Source organism: Oncorhynchus kisutch, linkage group LG13 (assembly GCF_002021735.2).
Source record: "Oncorhynchus kisutch isolate 150728-3 linkage group LG13, Okis_V2, whole genome shotgun sequence".
NCBI lineage: Eukaryota > Metazoa > Chordata > Actinopteri > Salmoniformes > Salmonidae > Oncorhynchus > Oncorhynchus kisutch.
Genome location: NC_034186.2, coordinates 17,237,643 through 17,256,950, shown reverse-complemented (window position 1 = coordinate 17,256,950; position 19,308 = coordinate 17,237,643). Strand labels below are relative to the sequence as shown.

The window sequence follows — 19,308 nt, the reverse complement described above, 5'->3', positions numbered from 1 at the left end:
GTCTCGTATTTTTCCGAGTTCCCAGTTGTTATGAACGGAGCATATGAAGACACAACAGTGAAACGAAAGAGGAAGTGAAGTGACTCGCTAGATACCGAACAAATCTTGCCTACTCTCGTAAGAAGATTTACATTACAACTTACAAGGTAAACAATATTGACTAAAATTGTATCTATAGTACAGCATATGACTGAACATACAGCTTGTAGTAATTGGACTGATAGTTATTGCTCAATGCAATGGAGGAAATAAATAGCTGCGATCGAAGTTGGCTTGCACTTTGCTCAGAAGTCGCAGTTGGCAGCTGGCTTTCACTTTCTACGTGTGGTCTAATGCTGGTGTTATAATGGACTCTCTACGTGTGGTCTAATGCTGGTGTTATAATGGACTCTCTACGTGTGGTCTAATGCTGGTGTTATAATGGACTCTCTACGTGTGGTCTAATGCTGGTGTTATAATGGACTCTCTACGTGTGGTCTAATGCTGGTGTTATAATGGACTCTCTACGTGTGGTCTAATGCTGGTGTTATAATGGACTCTCTACGTGTGGTCTAATGCTGGTGTTATAATGGACTCTCTACGTGTGGTCTAATGCTGGTGTTATAATGGACTCTCTACGTGTGGTCTAATGCTGGTGTTATAATGGACTTTCTACGTGTGGTCTAATGCTGGTGTTATAATGGACTTTCTGTGGTGTGAGTAAGTTTACGTATGTGTTTATATAAGTACAGTGCATTCGGAAAGTATTCAGACCCCTTCCCTTTTCCACATTGTTACGTTACAGCCTTATTCTCAATGTTTTATCTCCCCCTCAATCTACTCACAATACCTCATAATGATGAAGCAAAAACTGGTTTTTAGAAATGTTTTGCAAATGCATATAAAAAAATCAACAACATAAATATGACATTTACATAAGTGTTCAGAACCTTTACTCTGTACTTTGTTGAAGCACCTTTGGCAGTGATTACAGTCTCGAGTCTTCTTGGGTATGAAGCTACAAGCTTGGCACACCTGTATTTGGGGAGTTTCCCCCATTCTTCTCTGAAGATTTCCTCAAGCTCTGTCAGATTGGATGGGGAGTGTCGCTGCACAGCTATTTTCAGGTCCCCAGAGATGTTAGATCGTGTTCAACTCTGGGCTCTGGCTGGGCCACTCAAGGACATTCAGAAACTCGTCCCGAAGTCACTCCTGTGTTGTCTTGGCTGTGTGCTTAGGTTCGTTGTCCTGTTGGAAGGTGAACCTTCACCCCAGTCTGAGGTCCTGAGTGCTCTGGAGCAGGTTTTCAGATTGCTCTGTTAATCTTTCCCTTGATCCTGACTAGTCTCCCAGTTCCTGCCACTGAAAAACATCCCCACAGCACAATGGCAAATTCCAAGCAGGCTGTCATGTACCTTTTACTGAGGAGTGGCTTCCGTCTTGCCACTCTACCATAAAGTCCTGATTGGTGGAGTGCTGCAGAGATGGTTGTCCCTCTGGAACCTTCTCCTATCTCCACAGAGGAACTCTGGCGCTCTGTCAAAGTGCCTAGGCCCTTCTCCCCCGACTGTTCAGTTTGGCCGGGCAGCCAGCTCTAGGAAGAGTCTTGGTGGTTCCAAACTTCTTCCATTTAAGAATGATGGAGGCCACTGTGTTCTTGGGGATCTTCAATGCTGCAGACATTTTTTGGTACCCTTCTCCAGATCTGTGCCTCGACACAATCCTGTTTCGGTGATCTACAGACAATTCCTTCAGCCTCATGGCTTGTTTTTTTCTCTGACATGCACTGTCAACTGTAGGACCTTATATATAGACATGCGTGTGCCTTTCCAAATCATGTCCAATCAACTGAATTTACAACAGGTGGACTCCAATCCAGTTGTAGAAACATCCCAAGGATGATCACTGGAAACAGGATGTGAGGACAGACGCTGGGAGACGAGAAGCAAGTACAGGGACATTTAATAAACAACATGAAACCGAACATGGATCTGGACAGGGAAAACAGAAACAACAATAATGCTGACACGGGGAACAAACTGAGAAACAGAAAGATCTAGACAGGGCAATCAACAAATTGACAGAGTCCAATGAGCGCTGATGCGCGTAATGATTGGCAGCTCGGCGCCCTTGAGCACCAGAGAGGGGGAGCGGGAGCAGGCGTGACACAGGATGCATCCAGTCTTCATTTGGAGTCTCATAGCAAAGGGTCTGAATACTTATGCAAATGAGGTATTTCTGTTTTCGTTTTGTCATTATGGGGTATTGTGTGTATATTGAAGAGGAACACATGTAATACATTTTATTATAAGGCTGTAACTTAACAAAATATGGAAAAAGTGAAGGGATCTGAATACTTTATGAATGCACTGTGTGTGTGTGTGTGTGTGTGTGTGTGTGTGTGTGTGGTGTGTGTGTGTGTGTGTGCGTGTGTGCTGTATCTGTGTGTAACAGCATGCGGAACATCCTATGCCTTGTACAGTCATTAAAAACAAAATATACATCTTCACATGTTATGGCCATTTCTATTCAAACCCTATTTCTTCCCTGCATCAGCCATGGACACATGTGATGTGAAGATGTACTACATCATCATAGAGAAACCTGGGTTACCCACGTTGCTCATCAATGCTGGCCACATCTGTTACATCCAGGAGAGCATGTACATGTCAAGGCTTAGCAGATCTGAATGTCTGCAGGAATTGCCTGTCTTCTGTATGGGCTCCAGTTATGACAGGTTCCTGAAGGTAAACCACCTAAAATCAGTGACTGCTAAGGAGGCAGAGCTGCTGCAAGCCCTAGGAGACGACTCCGAGAGACTGAAGTGGTATTTAGAGAGGGATGCTTTGGCTACAGCCCTGGGTTTAACTAAGGATACACCTGTCACTGTGGAGTTGGATGGGAAGTGGCTGCAGGGAATTGTACGGTACGTCGGAAGGTTGACAGAGCCAAAGTCCACAGACCCCATCGTAGGAACCTTCTTTGGCATCGAACTACAGGTAGCATTTGCAAATTGTGTATGTTCATACATGTATTATTCTGTTGGAAATGTGTTATTCTACATATCACATGGATATCTACCGGGTTATTCATATGTCCTCTGAATTCCTCATAGGGAGAAGACAAAGGAAAGGGACCATCAGATGGGACATATCTGTCAAAAACCCTATTCCCCTGCAAGAAAGACTGTGGGATTTTTGCTCCATTTTCCAGAGTGAAACCCATGTTTTCCAAACCCAAATTGGTGTCCAAGTGTCTGACCTTTCCAGCAGCCCAGCTGGCCGCGCAACCGTCGTCCCAACAGGCCCACCATCAGCCCCTCTCCACCGGAGACAGAGTCACCTTCTTCATGGACGAGGACATCCTCCATGGGATGGTGATGGATCTGGAGGAGAAGGACGGCAGGACCTTAGTCATCATCTCTACTGTGAGTGCAGAATGATTGGCCGATAGAGCTGTGAGATGTGGCCTATAGCAGGGGAGTATTTGGCTTTTGGGATGTGACGGGTGTGTTTCCTGTGTTTGCAGGACCGGGATGAGAAGATCACCCTACCGCTGGACAGCGTCATCAAAGGGGAACTGCTTCAACAGGGTGTGTGTGTTTGTGTGTCTGTCTGAGCATAATTGTAATAAACCGTGCGCAAATATATTTTTTGATGCCATTGTTTGGGTTTTTGTGTTGAACGCAGAGCCTGAGCCTATGGAGACTGATAAGGCCGTTATGTCTATGGAGGAGGTTCACCCCTTGGGGCTTGGTGTTGACTCTCTAGTGGAGGTGACTCTGGCTATAGGACCTGGCTATGGAACCATCCGCTGGATAGGCACTTTGCCTGGGCAGAAAGGAACCTACGCTGGACTGGAGCTGGTACACTGTCTCAACACTGGCCTCTAATGTTCACATGATGCACTGCATGGACCCTGTCTTGGGCTGGAGAGCAATTCATTGTTCTGTTTAATCTCAAACGTCAACTACTCTTCACTCGCTCTCTGTCTCTCTCTCTCTGTCTGTCTCTATGTCCCTGTCTCCCTGTCTCTCTCTCTATGTCTCTGTCACTCCCTCTAGGAGGATGGGTACACTGGGGTTAGTAATGGTACCTTTAAAGACCATCGGTTCTTCAGATGTCTTCCTAGACAAGGTCTCTTCGTCAAGCTTCTATCCTGCCGGCCTGACTCCCGCTTCCAGGGGGCATCAGCCAATGTCCTTCAAGGTGAAAGAAACTGCCTCTTGTAAACAAAGATCATTACAGCCAATCACATAACAAGCATTTTTTTGTTTGCTTGGTTGAGCTTGCCTGACTTAATTAACCAATTCCCACAACTGCAAAAACTGCCCATTAGGCACCCCAGGCAGACTCAAGGATTTCAAATAGTATTTGTACCCAGGTTTGGTCTGTGTGTGACTAGAACTCTTTCACATGTGTGTTTTGTACTCACTCAGAGAGACAGGCGTTGCGCAGCCCTGGGGCGCTCCCCTCCTCCCCCATCGCCTCTGACCAGGTCGAGAGGATGCTGATTGGTCGAATGAAGGGGATCCAGGGCCATATAAACTCTTGCTACATGGACTCGGCCCTCTTCAGGTGAATATGATGAAGATGATGACAATATATATTGTTTATAAAGAGGAAATTAAATGATAGGCACACTAACAGCTCCTCCCTTTCTCCTATAAAACACACTCTCGCTCTGTTTCACTCTCGCTCTGTCTCACACTCGCTCTGTCTCACTCTCGCTCTGTCTCACTCTCGCTCTCTCACTCTCGCTCTGTCTCTCTCGCTCTGTCTCTCTCGCTCTGTCTCACTCGCTCTGTCTCACTCGCTCTCTCTCTCTCGCTCTGTCTCTCTCGCTCTGTCTCTCTCGCTCTGTCTCTCTCGCTCGCTCTCTCTCACTCGCTCTCACTCGCTCTCACTCGCTCTCACTCGCTCTGTCTCTCATACGCTCTGTCTCTCTCTCTCACTCGCTCTGTCTCTCTCTCTCTGTCTCTCTCACTCGCTCTGTCTCTCTCTCACTCGCTCTGTCTCTCTCTTTCTGTCTCTCTCTCGCTCTCGCTCTGACTCACTCGCTCTGACTCACTCGCTCTCTCTCACTCACTCGCTCTGTCTCTCTCTCGCTCTGTCTCTCTCTCGCTCTGTCTCTCTCTCGCTCTGTCTCACTCGCTTTCTGTCTCACTCTCTCTGTCTCACTCTCGCTCTGTCTCACTCGCTCTGTCTCACTCACTCTGTCTCACTCGCTCTGTCTCACTCGCTCTGTCTCACTCGCTCTGTCTCACTCTCTCTGTCTCACTCTTTCTGTCTCACTCACTCTGTCTCACTCGCTCTGTCTCACTCGCTCTGTCTCACTCTCTCTGTCTCACTCTTTCTGTCTCACTCTCGCTCTGTCTCTCTCGCTCTGTCTCTCTCGCTCTGTCTCTCTCGCTCTGTCTCACTCGCTCTGTCTCACTCGCTCTGTCTCACTCTCTCTGTCTCACTCTTTCTGTCTCACTCTCGCTCTGTCTCTCTCGCTCTGTCTCTCTCGCTCTGTCTCACTCGCTCTGTCTCACTCGCTCTGTCTCACTCGCTCTCTCTCGCTCACTCACTCTCGCTCTGTCTCACTCTCGCTCTGTCTCTCTCTCGCTCTGTCTCTCTCGCTCTGTCTCGCTCTGTCTCACTCGCTCTGTCTCGCTCTGTCTCACTCTCTCTGTCTCGCTCTGTCTCACTCTCGCTCTGTCTCTCTCGCTCTGTCTGTCTCACTCTGTCTCACTCTCGCTCTGTCTCACTCTCTCTCTGTCTCACTCTTTCTGTCTCACTCTTTCTGTCTCACTCTTTCTGTCTCACTCTTTCTGTCTCACTCTCGCTCTCTCGCTCTGTCTCACTCGCTCTGTCTCTCTCCCTCTGTCTCACTCGCTCTGTCTCGCTCACTCTGTCTCTCATTCACTCTGTCTCACTCGCTCTGTCTCATTCGCTCTCTCTCTCTCTCTCACTTGCTCTCGCTCGCTCTGTCTCGCTCGCTCTGTCTCACTCGCTCTGTCTCACTCGCTCTGTCTCTCTCTCGCTCTATCTCTCTCTCGCTCTCTCATTCGCTCTGTCTCACTCGCTCTGTCTCACTCGGTCTCTCTCTCGCTCTATCTCTCTCTCGCTCTCTCATTCGCTCTGTCTCACTCGCTCTGTCTCACTCGCTCTCTCTCTCGCTCTGTCTCTCAATTCAATTCAATTCAAGGGCTTTATTGGCATGGGAAACATGTGTTAACATTGCCAAAGCAAGTGAGGTAGACAACATACAAAGTGAATATATAAAGTGAAAAACAACAAAAATTAACAGTAAACATTACACATACAGAAGTTTCAAAACAGTAAAGACATTACAAATGTCATATTATATATATATACAGTGTTCTAACAATGTACAAATGGCTAAAGGACACAAGATAAAATAAATAAGCATAAATATGGGTTGTATTTACAATGGTGTTTGTTCTTCACTGGTTGCCCTTTTCTCGTGGCAACAGGTCACAAATCTTGCTGCTGTGATGGCACACTGTGGAATTTCACCCAGTAGATATGGGAGTTTTTCAAAATTGGATTTGTTTTCGAATTCTTTGTGGATCTGTGTAATCTGAGGGAAATATGTCTCTTTAATATGGTCATACATTGGGCAGGAGGTTAGGAAGTGCAGCTCAGTTTCCACCTCATTTTGTGGGCAGTGAGCACATAGCCTGTCTTCTCTTGAGAGCCATGTCTGCCTACGGCAGCCTTTCTCAATAGCAAGGCTATGCTCACTGAGTCTGTACATAGTCAAGGCTTTCCTTAATTTTGGGTCAGTCACAGTGGTCAGGTATTCTGCCGCTGTGTACTCTCTGTGTAGGGCCAAATAGCATTCTAGTTTGCTCTGTTTTTTTGTTAATTCTTTCCAATGTGTTAAGTAGTTATCTTTATGTTTTCTCATGATTTGGTTGGGTCTAATTGTGCTGCTGTCTTGGGGCTCTGTAGTGTGTGTTTGTGTTTGTGAACAGAGCCCCAGGACCAGCTTGCTTAGGGGACTCTTCTCCAGGTTCATCTCTCTGTAGGTGATGGCTTTGTTATGAAAGGTTTGTGAATCGCTTCCTTTTAGGTGGTTGTAGAATTTAGCAGCTCTTTTCTGGATTTTGTGTGCTCTAGGGCAACAGTGTCTAGATGGAATTTGTATTTGTGGTCCTGGTGACTGGACCTTTTTTGGAACACAATCTGTGCATAAGATCTAGGTGCTGCTGTAGGCCCTCCTTGGTTGGTGACAGAAGCACCAGATCATCAGCAAACAGCAGACATTTGACTTCGGATTCTAGCAGGGGGAGGCCGGGTGCTGCAGACTTTTCTAGTGCCCGCGCCAATTCGTTGATATATATGTTGAAGAGGGTGGGGCTTAAGCTGCATCCCTGTCTAACCCCACGACCCTGTGTGAAGAAATGTGTGTGTTTTTTGCCAATTTTAACCACACACTTGTTGTTTGTGTACATGGATTTTATAATGTCGTATGTTTTACCCCCAACACCACTTTCCATCAGTTTGTATAGCAGACCCTCATGCCAGATTGAGTCGAAGGCTTTTTTGAAATCAACAAAGCATGAGAAGACTTTGCCTTTGTTTTGGTTTGTTTGGTTGTCAATTAGGGTGTGCAGGGTAAATACATGGTCTGTTGTACGGTAATTTGGTAAAAAGCCAATTTGACATTTGCTCAGTACATTGTTTTCATTAAGGAAATGTACGAGTCTGCTGTTAATAATAATGCAGAGGATTTTCCCAAGGTTACTGTTGACACATATTCCACGGTAGTTATTGGGGTCAAATTTGTCTCCACTTTTGTGGATTGGGGTGATCAGTCCTTGGTTCCAAATATTGGGGAAGATGCCAGAGCTAAGTATGATGTTAAAGAGTTTTAGTATAACCAATTGGAATTTGTTGTCTGTATATTTGATCATTTCATTGAGGATACCATCAACACCACAGGCCTTTTTGGGTTGGAGGGTTTTTATTTTGTCCTGTAACTCTTTCAATGTAATTGGAGAATCCAGTGGGTTCTGGTAGTCTTTAATAGTTGATTCTAAGATCTGTGTTTGATCATGTATATGTTTTTGCTCTTTATTCTTTGTTATAGAGCCAAAAAGATTGGAGAAGTGGTTTACCCATACATCTCCATTTTGGATAGATAATTCTTTGTGTTGTTGTTTGTTTAGTGTTTTCCAATTTTCCCAGAAGTGGTTAGAGTCTATGGATTCTTCAATTGCATTGAGCTGATTTCTGACGTGCTGTTCCTTCTTTTTCCGTAGTGTATTTCTGTATTGTTTTAGTGATTCACCATAGTGAAGGCGTAGACTCAGGTTTTCCGGGTCTCTATGTTTTTAGTTAGACAGGTTTCTCAATTTCTTTCTTAGATTTTTGCATTCTTCATCAAACCATTTGTCATTATTGTTAATTTTCTTCGGTTTTCTATTTGTGATTTTTAGATTTGATAGGGAAGCTGAGAGGTCAAATATACTGTTAAGATTTTCTACTGCCAAGTTTACACCTTCACTATTACAGTGGAACGTTTTACCCAGGAAATTGTCTAAAAGGGATTGAATTTGTTGTTGCCTAATTGTTTTTTGGTAGGTTTCCAAACTGCATTCCTTCCATCTATAGCATTTCTTAATGTTACTCAGTTCCTTTGGCTTTGATGCCTCATGATTGAGTATTGCTCTGTTTAAGTAGACTGTGATTTTGCTGTGGTCTGATAGGGGTGTCAGTGGGCTGACTGTGAACGCTCTGAGAGACTCTGGGTTGAGGTCAGTGATAAAGTAGTCTACAGTACTACTGCCAAGAGATGAGCTATAGGTGTACCTACCATAGGAGTCCCCTCGAAGCCTACCGTTGACTATGTTCATACCCAGCGTGCGACAGAGCTGCAGGAGTTGTGACCCGTTTTTGTTGGTTATGTTGTCATAGTTGTGCCTAGGGGGGCATATGTTGGAGGGAATGCTGTCACCTCCAGGCAGGTGTTTGTCCCCCTGTGTGCTGAGGGTGTCAGGTTCTTGTCCGGTTCTGGCATTTAGGTCGCCACAGACTAGTACATGTCCCTGGGCCTGGAAATGATTGATTTCCCCCTCCAGGATGGAGAAGCTGTCTTCATTAAAATATGGGGATTCTAGTGGGGGGATATAGGTAGCACACAGGAGGACATTTTTCTCTGTTAGGATAATTTCTTTTTGAATTTCTAGCCAAATGTAGAATGTTCCTGTTTTGATTAATTTAATGGAGTGAGTTAGGTCTGCTCTATACCAAATTAGCATACCCCCTGAGTCCCTTCCCTGTTTCACACCTGGTAGTTTGGTGGATGGGACTACCAGCTCTCTGTAACCTAGAGGGCAACCAGTGGGTCCATCTCCTCTATACCAGGTTTCTTGCAGGATGACAATGTCTGTATTACCGATTTCTTTGGTGAAGTGTCTCTCTCACTCTCTGTCTCGCGCTCTCTCTCGCTCTCTCTTGCTCTCTGTCTTGCTCTCTGTCTCTCTCACTCGCACTGTCTCGCTCTCTGTCTCTCTCACTTGCACTGTCTCGCTCTCTGTCTCTCTCACTTGCTCTGTCTCTCTCTCTTTCTTTGTCTCTGTCTCTCTCTGTCTCGCTCTCTGTCTCTCTCTGTCTCGCTTTCGCTCTGTCTCGCTCTCTCACTCGCTCTGTCTCGCTCTCTCGCTCTCTGTCTGTCTCTCTCACTCTCTCTATATCTCTCTCTCTCTCCAGTCTGTTCTCCTGTTCCTCAGTATTGGACTCCCTGCTGTTTAAGTCAACAGAGCCTAGGGATGCCCCCATCCAGAGTACCCTGCTACATGACATCGTCAACCCGCTCCGCAGGTCAGCCAGTGTGTGTGTGTGTGTGTGTGTGTGTGTGTGTGTGTGCTTAGGAGGTGTAGTAATTGTAGGCTTGGGGGTGCTAATACATGTGGTGCATGTGTGTATTGATGTCTACGTGCAGTGAAGGTTTTGTGGAAGGGAGACACATTATGAAGCTTCGTCAGCAGCTGCAGGAGCTTGGATACTGCCACACATTCACCACAGAGGAGAAAGGTGAACAAACATCTGCCTTACTGCTATAGGCTTTCTAACAGGACAGTCGCAACTGTAAATGAACTAGACTTAATAGGGTGATTTCTGAAAGGACTGAGTGTGTCTGTGTGTGGTTGTGTTCTTGTTCTTGTTCAGATCCAGAAGAGTTTCTTACCCTCATTATGCACCATATTTTCTGTCTGGATCCTCTCCTCAAACTGTAAGAATACCTTACTCTAATCTATGTTCTATTTGAATTGTAATGTAGCTTTGCACTACACCAATGTAATACATACTTGATTACCAGACTTGACCTGGTTATAAAGAAATCTAAAGACTACACCTGTTTATAAAGAAATCTAAAAGACTAGACCTGTTAATAAAGAAATCTAAAAGACTAGACCTGCTAATAAAGAAATCTAAAAGACTAGACCTGCTAATAAAGAAATCTAAAAGACTAGACCTGTTAATAAAGAAATCTAAAAGACTAGACCTGTTTATAAAGAAATCTAAAGACTAGACCTGTTTATAAAGAAATCTAAAGACTAGACCTGTTTATAAAGAAATCTAAAGACTAGACCTGTTTATAAAGAAATCTAAAGACTAGACCTGTTAATAAAGAAATCTAAAAGACTAGACCTGTTAATAAAGAAATCTAAAGACTAGACCTGTTAATAAAGAAATCTAAAGACTAGACCTGTTAATAAATAAATCTAAAGACTACACCTGTTTATAAAGAAATCTAAAAGACTAGACCTGTTAATAAAGAAATCTAAAGACTAGACCTGTTAATAAAGAAATCTAAAGACTAGACCTGTTAATAAAGAAATCTAAAGACTACACCTGTTTATAAAGAAATCTAAAGACTAGACCTGTTAATAAAGAAATCTAAAGACTAGACCTGTTAATAAAGAAAACTAAAAGACTAGACCTGGTTATAAAGAAATCTAAAAGACTAGACCTGGTTATAAAGAAATCTAAAGACTAGACCTGTTAATAAAGAAATCTAAAGACTACACCTGTTTATAAAGACATCTAAAGACTAGACCTGTTAATAAAGACATCTAAAGACTAGACCTGGTTATAAAGACATCTAAAGACTAGACCTGGTTATAAAGACATCTAAAGACTAGACCTGATTATAAAGACATCTAAAGACTAGACCTGGTTATAAAGAAATCTAAAGACTAGACCTGGTTATAAAGACATCTAAAAGACTAGACCTGTTAATAAAGAAATCTAAAGACTAGACCTGGTTATAAAGACATCTAAAGACCAGACCTGTTGTCTCCAGGTCAGCAGGGGGAAAGGTCCAGGACAGTTACTGTTATCAAATCTTCCTGGATAACAACCACAGCCTGGTTCTGCCTACTGTCCAACACCTGCTGGAACACTCCTTCCACAGCGCAGGACTCAAACTGGCAGAGGTAGGGGTGTGTGGGTGGGTTTGTGTGGGTGGGTTGGTGTGTGTGGGTGGGTGGGTTTGTGTAGGTGCACAGTGCTCGCTCACTATGCTCGTTCTCATTTATCTGAAATTCCTGTAGATGGCGCTGTTTGATAAGTATTCTGCTACAACTGAACTAATGTGTGTTTATGACTACTAGACTATACAACGGTCTCCAGATTGGTAGTCTACTGTAGTCAGTGGTTGTGTAGTGACTGTATGTCTCTTCCTCTCCTTCTAGGTGCCGTCTTGTCTGATCCTCCAGATGCCTCGCTTTGGGAAGAAGTTCAAGATGTTTCAGAAGATTATCCCTTCACTGGAGCTGGACATTACTGACCTCCTCTCTGAAGGTAGTTCACACACCACACACACCACACACACACACACACACACACACATTGCCACTCAAGGATACACCATATATCTGTGCAGAGATGTGACGTGGTGTGTGTTCAGGTCCCCAGCAGTGTGTGTTGTGTGGTCAGCTGGCATATGAGGAGTGTGTGGACTGCTTCAGAGACCCAGTCTTCAGCAGGACAGGATTTAAAGTGTTCTGCAGGACCTGCTCCTCTCAGGTAGGGCGTAAGGACAGACTGGCACACTCCACTCTGTGTGTGTACCTGTCATAGTGTTGTGTGTCATTATACGTGTATGAGAACATACTACATTGCAGTCGGAGTACACAGAATCAGTGATCTACAAATCACTTTGAATCCCAAAGAATTACTCTATTTGATTAGGAGTAGTGATTCTGCACCTCTGTCTCCTTCTCCAGGTGCACTCTCACCCCGAGCGGCTGTCCCACAGCCCCTCCCCCCTGCAGCTCCCTGAGGGTTACCCTGCCCCCACTACCCTCCGACCCCCGCCCCCTGCCCCACCCAGAGAGAGACTGGAGCTGTTTGCAGTGCTGTGCATAGAGACCAGTCACTATGTCTCCTTCATCAAACATGGACCAAACAGCACAGACTGGATCTTCTTTGACAGCATGGCTGACAGACATGGTGAGGTTGTGTGGAATATGCTGTGGCTGAAAACCATCCTTGTTTCCTCCATTCCTTTCAAACCTCATTGGAGGTCAGAAGGAAGCACCTTGGGTCCTTTCCTCCAATACGCATTGAGAGGAATAGAGGAAACAAGGATGGCGGAAGCAAGGATTTGACGGCTAGTAATGTTTTCAGACACCAACAGTGGGTTTGAATTTTCTCTGTCTTGGTCTCATTCTCTGTCTCATTCTCTGTCTCATTCTGTCTTTGTCTCATTCTGTCTTTGTCTTATTCTCTCTCATTCTCTTTCATTCTCTCTCTCTGTCTCATTCTCTGTCTTTGTCTCATTCTCTGTCTCATTTTCTGTCTCATTCTGTCTCTGTCTCATTCTCTGACTTTGTCTTATTCTCTGTCTCATTCTCTCTCTGTCTCATTCTCTCTCTCTGTCTCATTCTATCTCTCTGTCTCATTATCAATTCAATTCAAGGGGCTTTATTGGCATGGGAAATGTGTTAACATTGCCAAAGCAAGTGAGGTAGATAATATACAAAAGTGAAATAAACAATAAAAATTAACATTTCTCTCTCTCATTCTCTCTCTCTGTCTCATTCTCTGTCTCTCATTCTCTCTCTCTGTCTCATTCTCTGTCTCATTCTCTGTCTCTCATTCTCTCTCTCTCTGTCTCATTCTCTCTCTCTCATACTCTCTCTGTCTCATTTTCTCTCTCTCTCTCTCTCTTTCTGTCTCATTCTCTGTCTCATTCTCTCTCTCTCATTCTCTGTCTCATTCTCTCTCTCATTCTCTCTCTCTTTCTGTCTCATTCTCTGTCTCATTCTCTCTCTCTCATTCTCTGTCTCATTCTCTCTCTCATTCTCTCTCTCTGTCTCATTCTCTGTCTCTCATACTCTGTCTCTGTCTCATTTTCTCTCTCTCTCTCATTTTCTCTCTCTCTCTCTGTCCCATTCTCTCATTCTCTGTCTCATTCTCTGTCTCTGTCTCATTCTCTCTCTCTCATTCTCTGTCTCATTCTCTGTCTTTCTCTCTCTTTCTGTGTGTGTTTCAGGAGAGAGGGATGGCTTCAACATTCCCCAGGTGGAGGCATGTCCAGAGGTTGGCATGTACCTGGTCATGTCACCCGCCGAGCTGGCCAACCAGGTGCCTAGGGACATGAAGGGTGTGGCTAAGCGTCTGTTCTGTGATGCCTACATGTACCTGTACCAGAGTACCAGCATCAGCCTCTACCGCTGACAGAAGGCGGGACCACATGGGTAATTCCACACCTCAAATTTGAGCGTTGTACAACTATTGTACTACTTGTCTGTAAGTAAAAATGGATGGGACCTCTGTTCACTGCTTATACTGTCCAAATGGCCCAAATGTTATAGTGCCTTGTGATGTGTGTGTGTGTGATATATATGTGTTTGGACAAACCTACTCATTCAAGGGTTTTTATTTTTTATGTTCTACATTGTAGAGTAATAGTGAAGACAATAAAATAACACATGGAATCATGTAGTAACCAAAAAAGTGTAGTAACCCAAAAAAAAAAATATATATATATTTTAGATTCTTCAAAGTAGCCACCCTTTGCCTTGATGAAAGCATTCACCTGGAATGCTTTTCCAACAGTCTTAAAGGAGTTCCCTGCTTTTCCCTCACTCGGTCCAACTCATCCCAAACCATCTCAATTGGTTTGAGGTCAGGTGATTGTGGAGGCCAGGTCATCTGATGCAGCACTCATCATTCTCCTTCTTGGTCAAATATCCCTTACACAGCCTGGAAGTGTGTTGGGTTATTGTCCTGTTGAAAAACAAATGATAGTCCCACTAAGCGCAAACCAGATGGGATGGCGTATCGCTGCAGAATGATGTGGTAGCCATGCTGGTTAAGTGTGCCTTGAATTCTAAATAAATCACAGACAGTATCACCAGCAAAGCACCATCACACCTCCTCCACGGTGGGAACCACACATGCGGAGATCATCTATTCACCTACTCTGCGTCTCACAAAGACACGGCGGTTGGAATCAAAAATCTCAAATTTGGACTCATCAAACCAAAGGACAGATTTCCACTGGTTTAATGTTCATTGCTTATGTTTCTTGGCCTGAGCAAGTCTCTTCTTATTATTTGTGTCCTTTAGTAGTGGTTTCTTTGCAGTAATTCGACCATGATGGCCTGAGTCACGTAGTCTCCTCTGAACAGTTGATGTTGAGATGTGTCTGTTACTTGAACTCTGTGAAGCATTTATTTGGGCTGCAATCTGAGGTGCTGTTAACTCTAATGAGCTCCCTGTGGCGGTCCTCATGAGAGCCAGTTTCATCATAGCGCTTGACGGTTTTTGCGACTGCACTTGAAGAAACTTTCAAAGTTCTTGACATTTTCCACATTGACTGACCTTCATGTCATGATGGACTGTCATTTCTCTTTGCTTATTTGAGCTGTTCTTGCCATAATATGGACTTGGTCTTTTACCAAATAGTATTATCTTCTGTATACCACCCCTACCTTGTCACAACACAACTGACTGGCTCAAACGCATTAAGAGGGAAAGAAATTCCACAAATGAACTTTTAACAGCTGTTAATTGAAATGCATTCCAGGTGGCTACCTCATAATGCTGGTTGAGAGAATGCCAAGATTGTGCAAAGCTGTCATCAAGGCAAAGGGTGGCTACGTTGAAGAATGTCAAATATATTTAGATTTGTTAACACTTTTTTTTTTACTACATGATTCCATATGTGTTATTTCATAGTTTTGATGTCTTCACTATTATTCTACAGTATAGAACATTGTAAAAAATAAAGAAAAACCCTTGAATGAGTAGGTGTGTCCAAACTTTTGACTGGTGATATATATATAAAAAAATGGAAACGTATGACTTCCATAGGCCTTCTAAAAGCCAAAGATATGTTCACTTTATGTAAAAAGTCTTGGGGTGAATTAGTGCCCTTTTCCTCTTGTAAATGCATCCAAATAATCAGAAAATATATCATGATTTGTACTTTCTGATAAAGTGCCTTATCAAAGTCAAGAATTCCAATGTTTTTCAAATAAATGTGTACCTCACCCCTCTGTACTTTTATTATACTGTGCAATATCATGGGGATCCAGGGTTAATGGATAGGACTACTGATCAGATAGGGAAAGGAGGGTTTCAACTGGCCAGTTAGATGACTTTTGACCTCTTTGTGTTTGTTTTTATTTGCACTGGGTGACTTGTTTTGGATGTAGAATGTTAGACTTGATTCTTTTTTTGACATTACTATTCCAGGGGAGGTTATGCTGTTTATACAATCATTTGTATAATTGTAAATGTAATACTTGGAAGTTGGAATGTATAGGAAGCTATCTTAATATTTACCCCTGACTGTCTTTAAGAACTTGACAATGTGATTATTTGCACTTTACTGACTCTATTTGTTGTTGTTTTACTATAATTTTTAGCACTATGCCTTCGTATTGGTAGCTATGCATATCTTAGAATTATTTCCCTGAGGTTTTCTGATTATTGTAATATTTACAAAAAAGGCTAAAAGGAATGAAATTGAATATTTGCATGTGTACGCTATGAAATGCTACAGTATATACAAGTGTGTTAGTGCAAGTATGTCCTTACTTGTATGTTTGTAGGCCACTGTCCCTTTCACTATCTGAATGGGCACAGAATTATTCTCTCTCATCCCTTTTCTCTTTTCCATCTTTCACTTAGCATCGGGCAGAAAAGGGAGTGCCTCAAAGCTGAATAAATCAACAGTGATAACATCTTCTCACCACTTCATATTCCTAATGTGATCAGAGGGAGATGAGAGAGGGTCAGAGAGAGAGATAGAATCACTTAGAGGTAGGGACAGAGGCTGGGGGGCGGGGGCATTGCTTTTGGAAGGATGTTGGAGCACTTTTCTTTAGGAAGTGGGTTAACTAAGGAGATCATTTGATCTGATAAGCATTAACACAGGAGCAGCATACTATTTAGCCTCAATCTATATGAAATAATAAACATGTTTGTTATATCTCTGTGCTCAAAAGGTTATTCTGAGGTGAGCCTCTGGCGTACGACTGGGCTACATCCCAAATGGCACCCTGTTTCGTATAAAGTGCACTACTTTTGACCAGAGCACTACATACTGTAGGGAATGGGGTGTGATTTGGGATACATCTGGGCTTACACAAGGCAGGTATTGATGTGCAGAAAATCACATCTCTTTGACATTTATAGAGCCAATTTATATGAAATTGCCAATTTTCTAACTTCCCCCTTTTCTACTCTGAGGTCATTATGGTGCAAAATGAAAGAATTCTTCTTTTTTTGTAACTCTTCTGACTGCACTGGCTTCTTCTATGTACTTCCTATTTCCTTGCATTCTCTCTTTTCCTATCTTGGTAAACTTTGATAGACTTGTCTATTAGTTGGCAGCATTTATCTTCGTAGGGCACATGCAAACTCTCCCCCACCCCCCAACCTTCAGAACAAACAGGACAGCATTTGCACTCAAATCCTCAATTCCTGACCTGAAAATTGTTTTCTGTGCCCAATTCAGACTGATCACATGATGGGTCCTGACCCTGGTCAGTGGTGTAAAAATACTTTAGAGTACTAATTAAGTAGTTTTTTACTTGACTATTTATATTTTTGACAACTTTTACTTTTTCTCCAATACATTCCTAAAGAAAACATTGTACTTTCTACCCAAAAGTATTCGTTACATTTTGAATGCTTAGCAGGACTGGAAAATGGTCTAATTCACGCACTTAAAGAGAACTTCCTGGTCATCCCTACTGCCTCTGATCTTGCGGACTCACTAAACACATGCTTTGTTTGTAAATGATGTCTGAATGTTGGAGTGTACCCCTGGCTATCCGTAAATTTAAACAAGAAAGTCATGCCGTCTGGTTTGCTTAATATAAGGAATTTTAAATGATTAATACTTTTACTTTTGATACTTAAGAATATTTTAGCAATTACATTTACTTTTGCTGTATAAGTATATTTAAAACCAAATATGTTTTTACTTTTACTCAAGTAGGATTTTACTGTGTGACTTTTCACTTTTACATGAGTCATTTTCTATTAAGGTATCTTTACTTTTACTCAAGTATGACATTTGGGTACTTTTTATACCACTGGATGTGGCTGACCCTGAGCAAGTAGTTAGTACAGTAGGTGAATGAACCCTCTGATGCTATTGAGTTCTGACAGGTAAGGCCTTTCTGCTTTCATACAGTTTCTATAGCCTGGTCCCAGATCTGTTTGTGGTATCGCCAACTCCTTTTCACTCATTGACACATCAAACATAAATCAAATCCAATTTTACTGGTCACATACACATGGTTAGCAGATGTTAATGCGAGTGTAGCGAAATGCTTGTGCTTATAGTTCCGACCATGCAGTAATATCTAACAATTAATCTAACACTTTCACAACAACTACCTTATACACACAAGTGTAAAGGAATGAGTAAGAATATCTACATAAAAATATATGGATGAGCGATGGCCGAACGGCATAGGCAAGATATGAGATGTGTAATGTAGGGTACGTAAACATTATATAAAGTGGCATTGTTTAAAGTGGCTACTGATACATTTATTACATCCAATTATAAATTATTAAAGTGGCTAGAGATTTGAGTCTGTGTGTTTGTTGGCAGCAGCCACTCAATGTTAGTGATGGCTGTTTACAGTCTGATGGCCTTGAGAAAGAGGCCATCAGGAGTCTCTCGGTCCCCGCTTTGATGCACCTGTACTGACCTCGCCTTCTGGATGATAGTGGGGTGAACAGGCAGTGGCTCGGGTGGTTGATGTCCTTGATGATCTTTTTGGCCTTCCTGTGACATCGGGTGGTGTAGGTGTCCTGGAGGCCAGGTAGTTTGCCCCCGGTAATGCGTTGTGCATACCTCACTACCCTCTGGAGAGCCTTACGGTTGTGGGCGGAGCAGTTGCCGTACCAGCCGGTGATACAGCCCGACAGGATGCTCTTGATTGTGCATCTGTAAAAGTTTGTGAGTGTTTTTGGTGACAAGACAAATTTATTCAGCCTCCTGAGGTTGAAGAGGCACTGCTGCACTGCTGTGCCTTCTTCACCATGCTGTCTGTGTGGTGGACATTTCAGTTTGTCCGTGATGTGTACGCCGAGGAACTTAAAACTTTCCACCTTCTCCACTACTGTCCCGTCGATGTGGATAGGGGGGATGCTCCCTCTGCTGTTTCCTGAAGTCCTAGATCATCTCATTTGTTTTGCTGACGTTGAGTGTGAGGTTATTTTCCTGACACCACACTCTGAGGACCCTAACCTCCTCCCTGTAGGCCGTCTCGTCGTTGTTGGTAATCAAGCCTACCACTGTAGTGTCGTCTGCAAACTTGATGATTGAGTTGGAGGCGTGCATGGCCATGCAGTCATGGGTGAACAGGGAGTACAGGAGAGGGCTGAGAATGCACTCTTTTGGGGTCCCAGTGTTGAGGATCAGCGGGGTGGAGATGTTGTTTCCTACCCTCACCACCTGGGGGCGGCCTGTCAGGAAGTCCAGGACCCAGTTGCATAGGGCGGGTCGAGACCCAGGGTCTCGAGTTTGGAGGGTACTATGGTGTTAAATGCTGAGCTGTAGTCGATGAACAGCATTCTTACATAGGTATTCCTCTTGTCCAGATGGGATAGGGCAGTGTGCAGTGTGATTGCGATTGTTTCATCTATGGACCTATTGGGGCGGTAAGCAAATTGGAGTGGGTCTAGTGTGTCAGGTAGGGTGGAGGTGATATGGTCCTTGACTAGTCTCTCAAAGCACTTCATGATGATGGAAGTGAGTGCTACGGGGCGATATTCATTTAGCTCAGTTACCTTAGCTTTCTTGGGAACAGGAACAACGGTGGCACTCTTG

General features: G+C 43.5%; 1 protein-coding gene across 2 annotated transcripts; it reads left to right on the top strand.

The window, feature by feature from the left end:
- Positions 1-26: 26 nt before the first annotated feature.
- On the top strand, positions 27-16,446 carry cyldl (cylindromatosis (turban tumor syndrome), like). Of its 2 annotated transcripts, none has more exons than XM_020499449.2 (16): positions 27-146; positions 2,536-2,978; positions 3,095-3,406; positions 3,508-3,571; positions 3,669-3,844; positions 4,043-4,187; positions 4,418-4,556; positions 9,705-9,815; positions 9,937-10,028; positions 10,164-10,227; positions 11,302-11,434; positions 11,693-11,801; positions 11,908-12,026; positions 12,227-12,452; positions 13,498-13,702; positions 16,146-16,446. In XM_020499449.2, exons 2-15 carry the CDS (start codon positions 2,538-2,540, stop codon positions 13,680-13,682), a joined length of 2,316 nt encoding a protein of 771 aa, XP_020355038.1. In that variant the 5' UTR covers positions 27-146; positions 2,536-2,537; the 3' UTR covers positions 13,683-13,702; positions 16,146-16,446. The 2 variants fall into 2 exon arrangements, with proteins under 2 accessions (XP_020355038.1, XP_031641560.1); XM_031785700.1 differs by lacking the exon at positions 27-146 and adding an exon at positions 311-695.
- Positions 16,447-19,308: the final 2,862 nt, after the last annotated feature.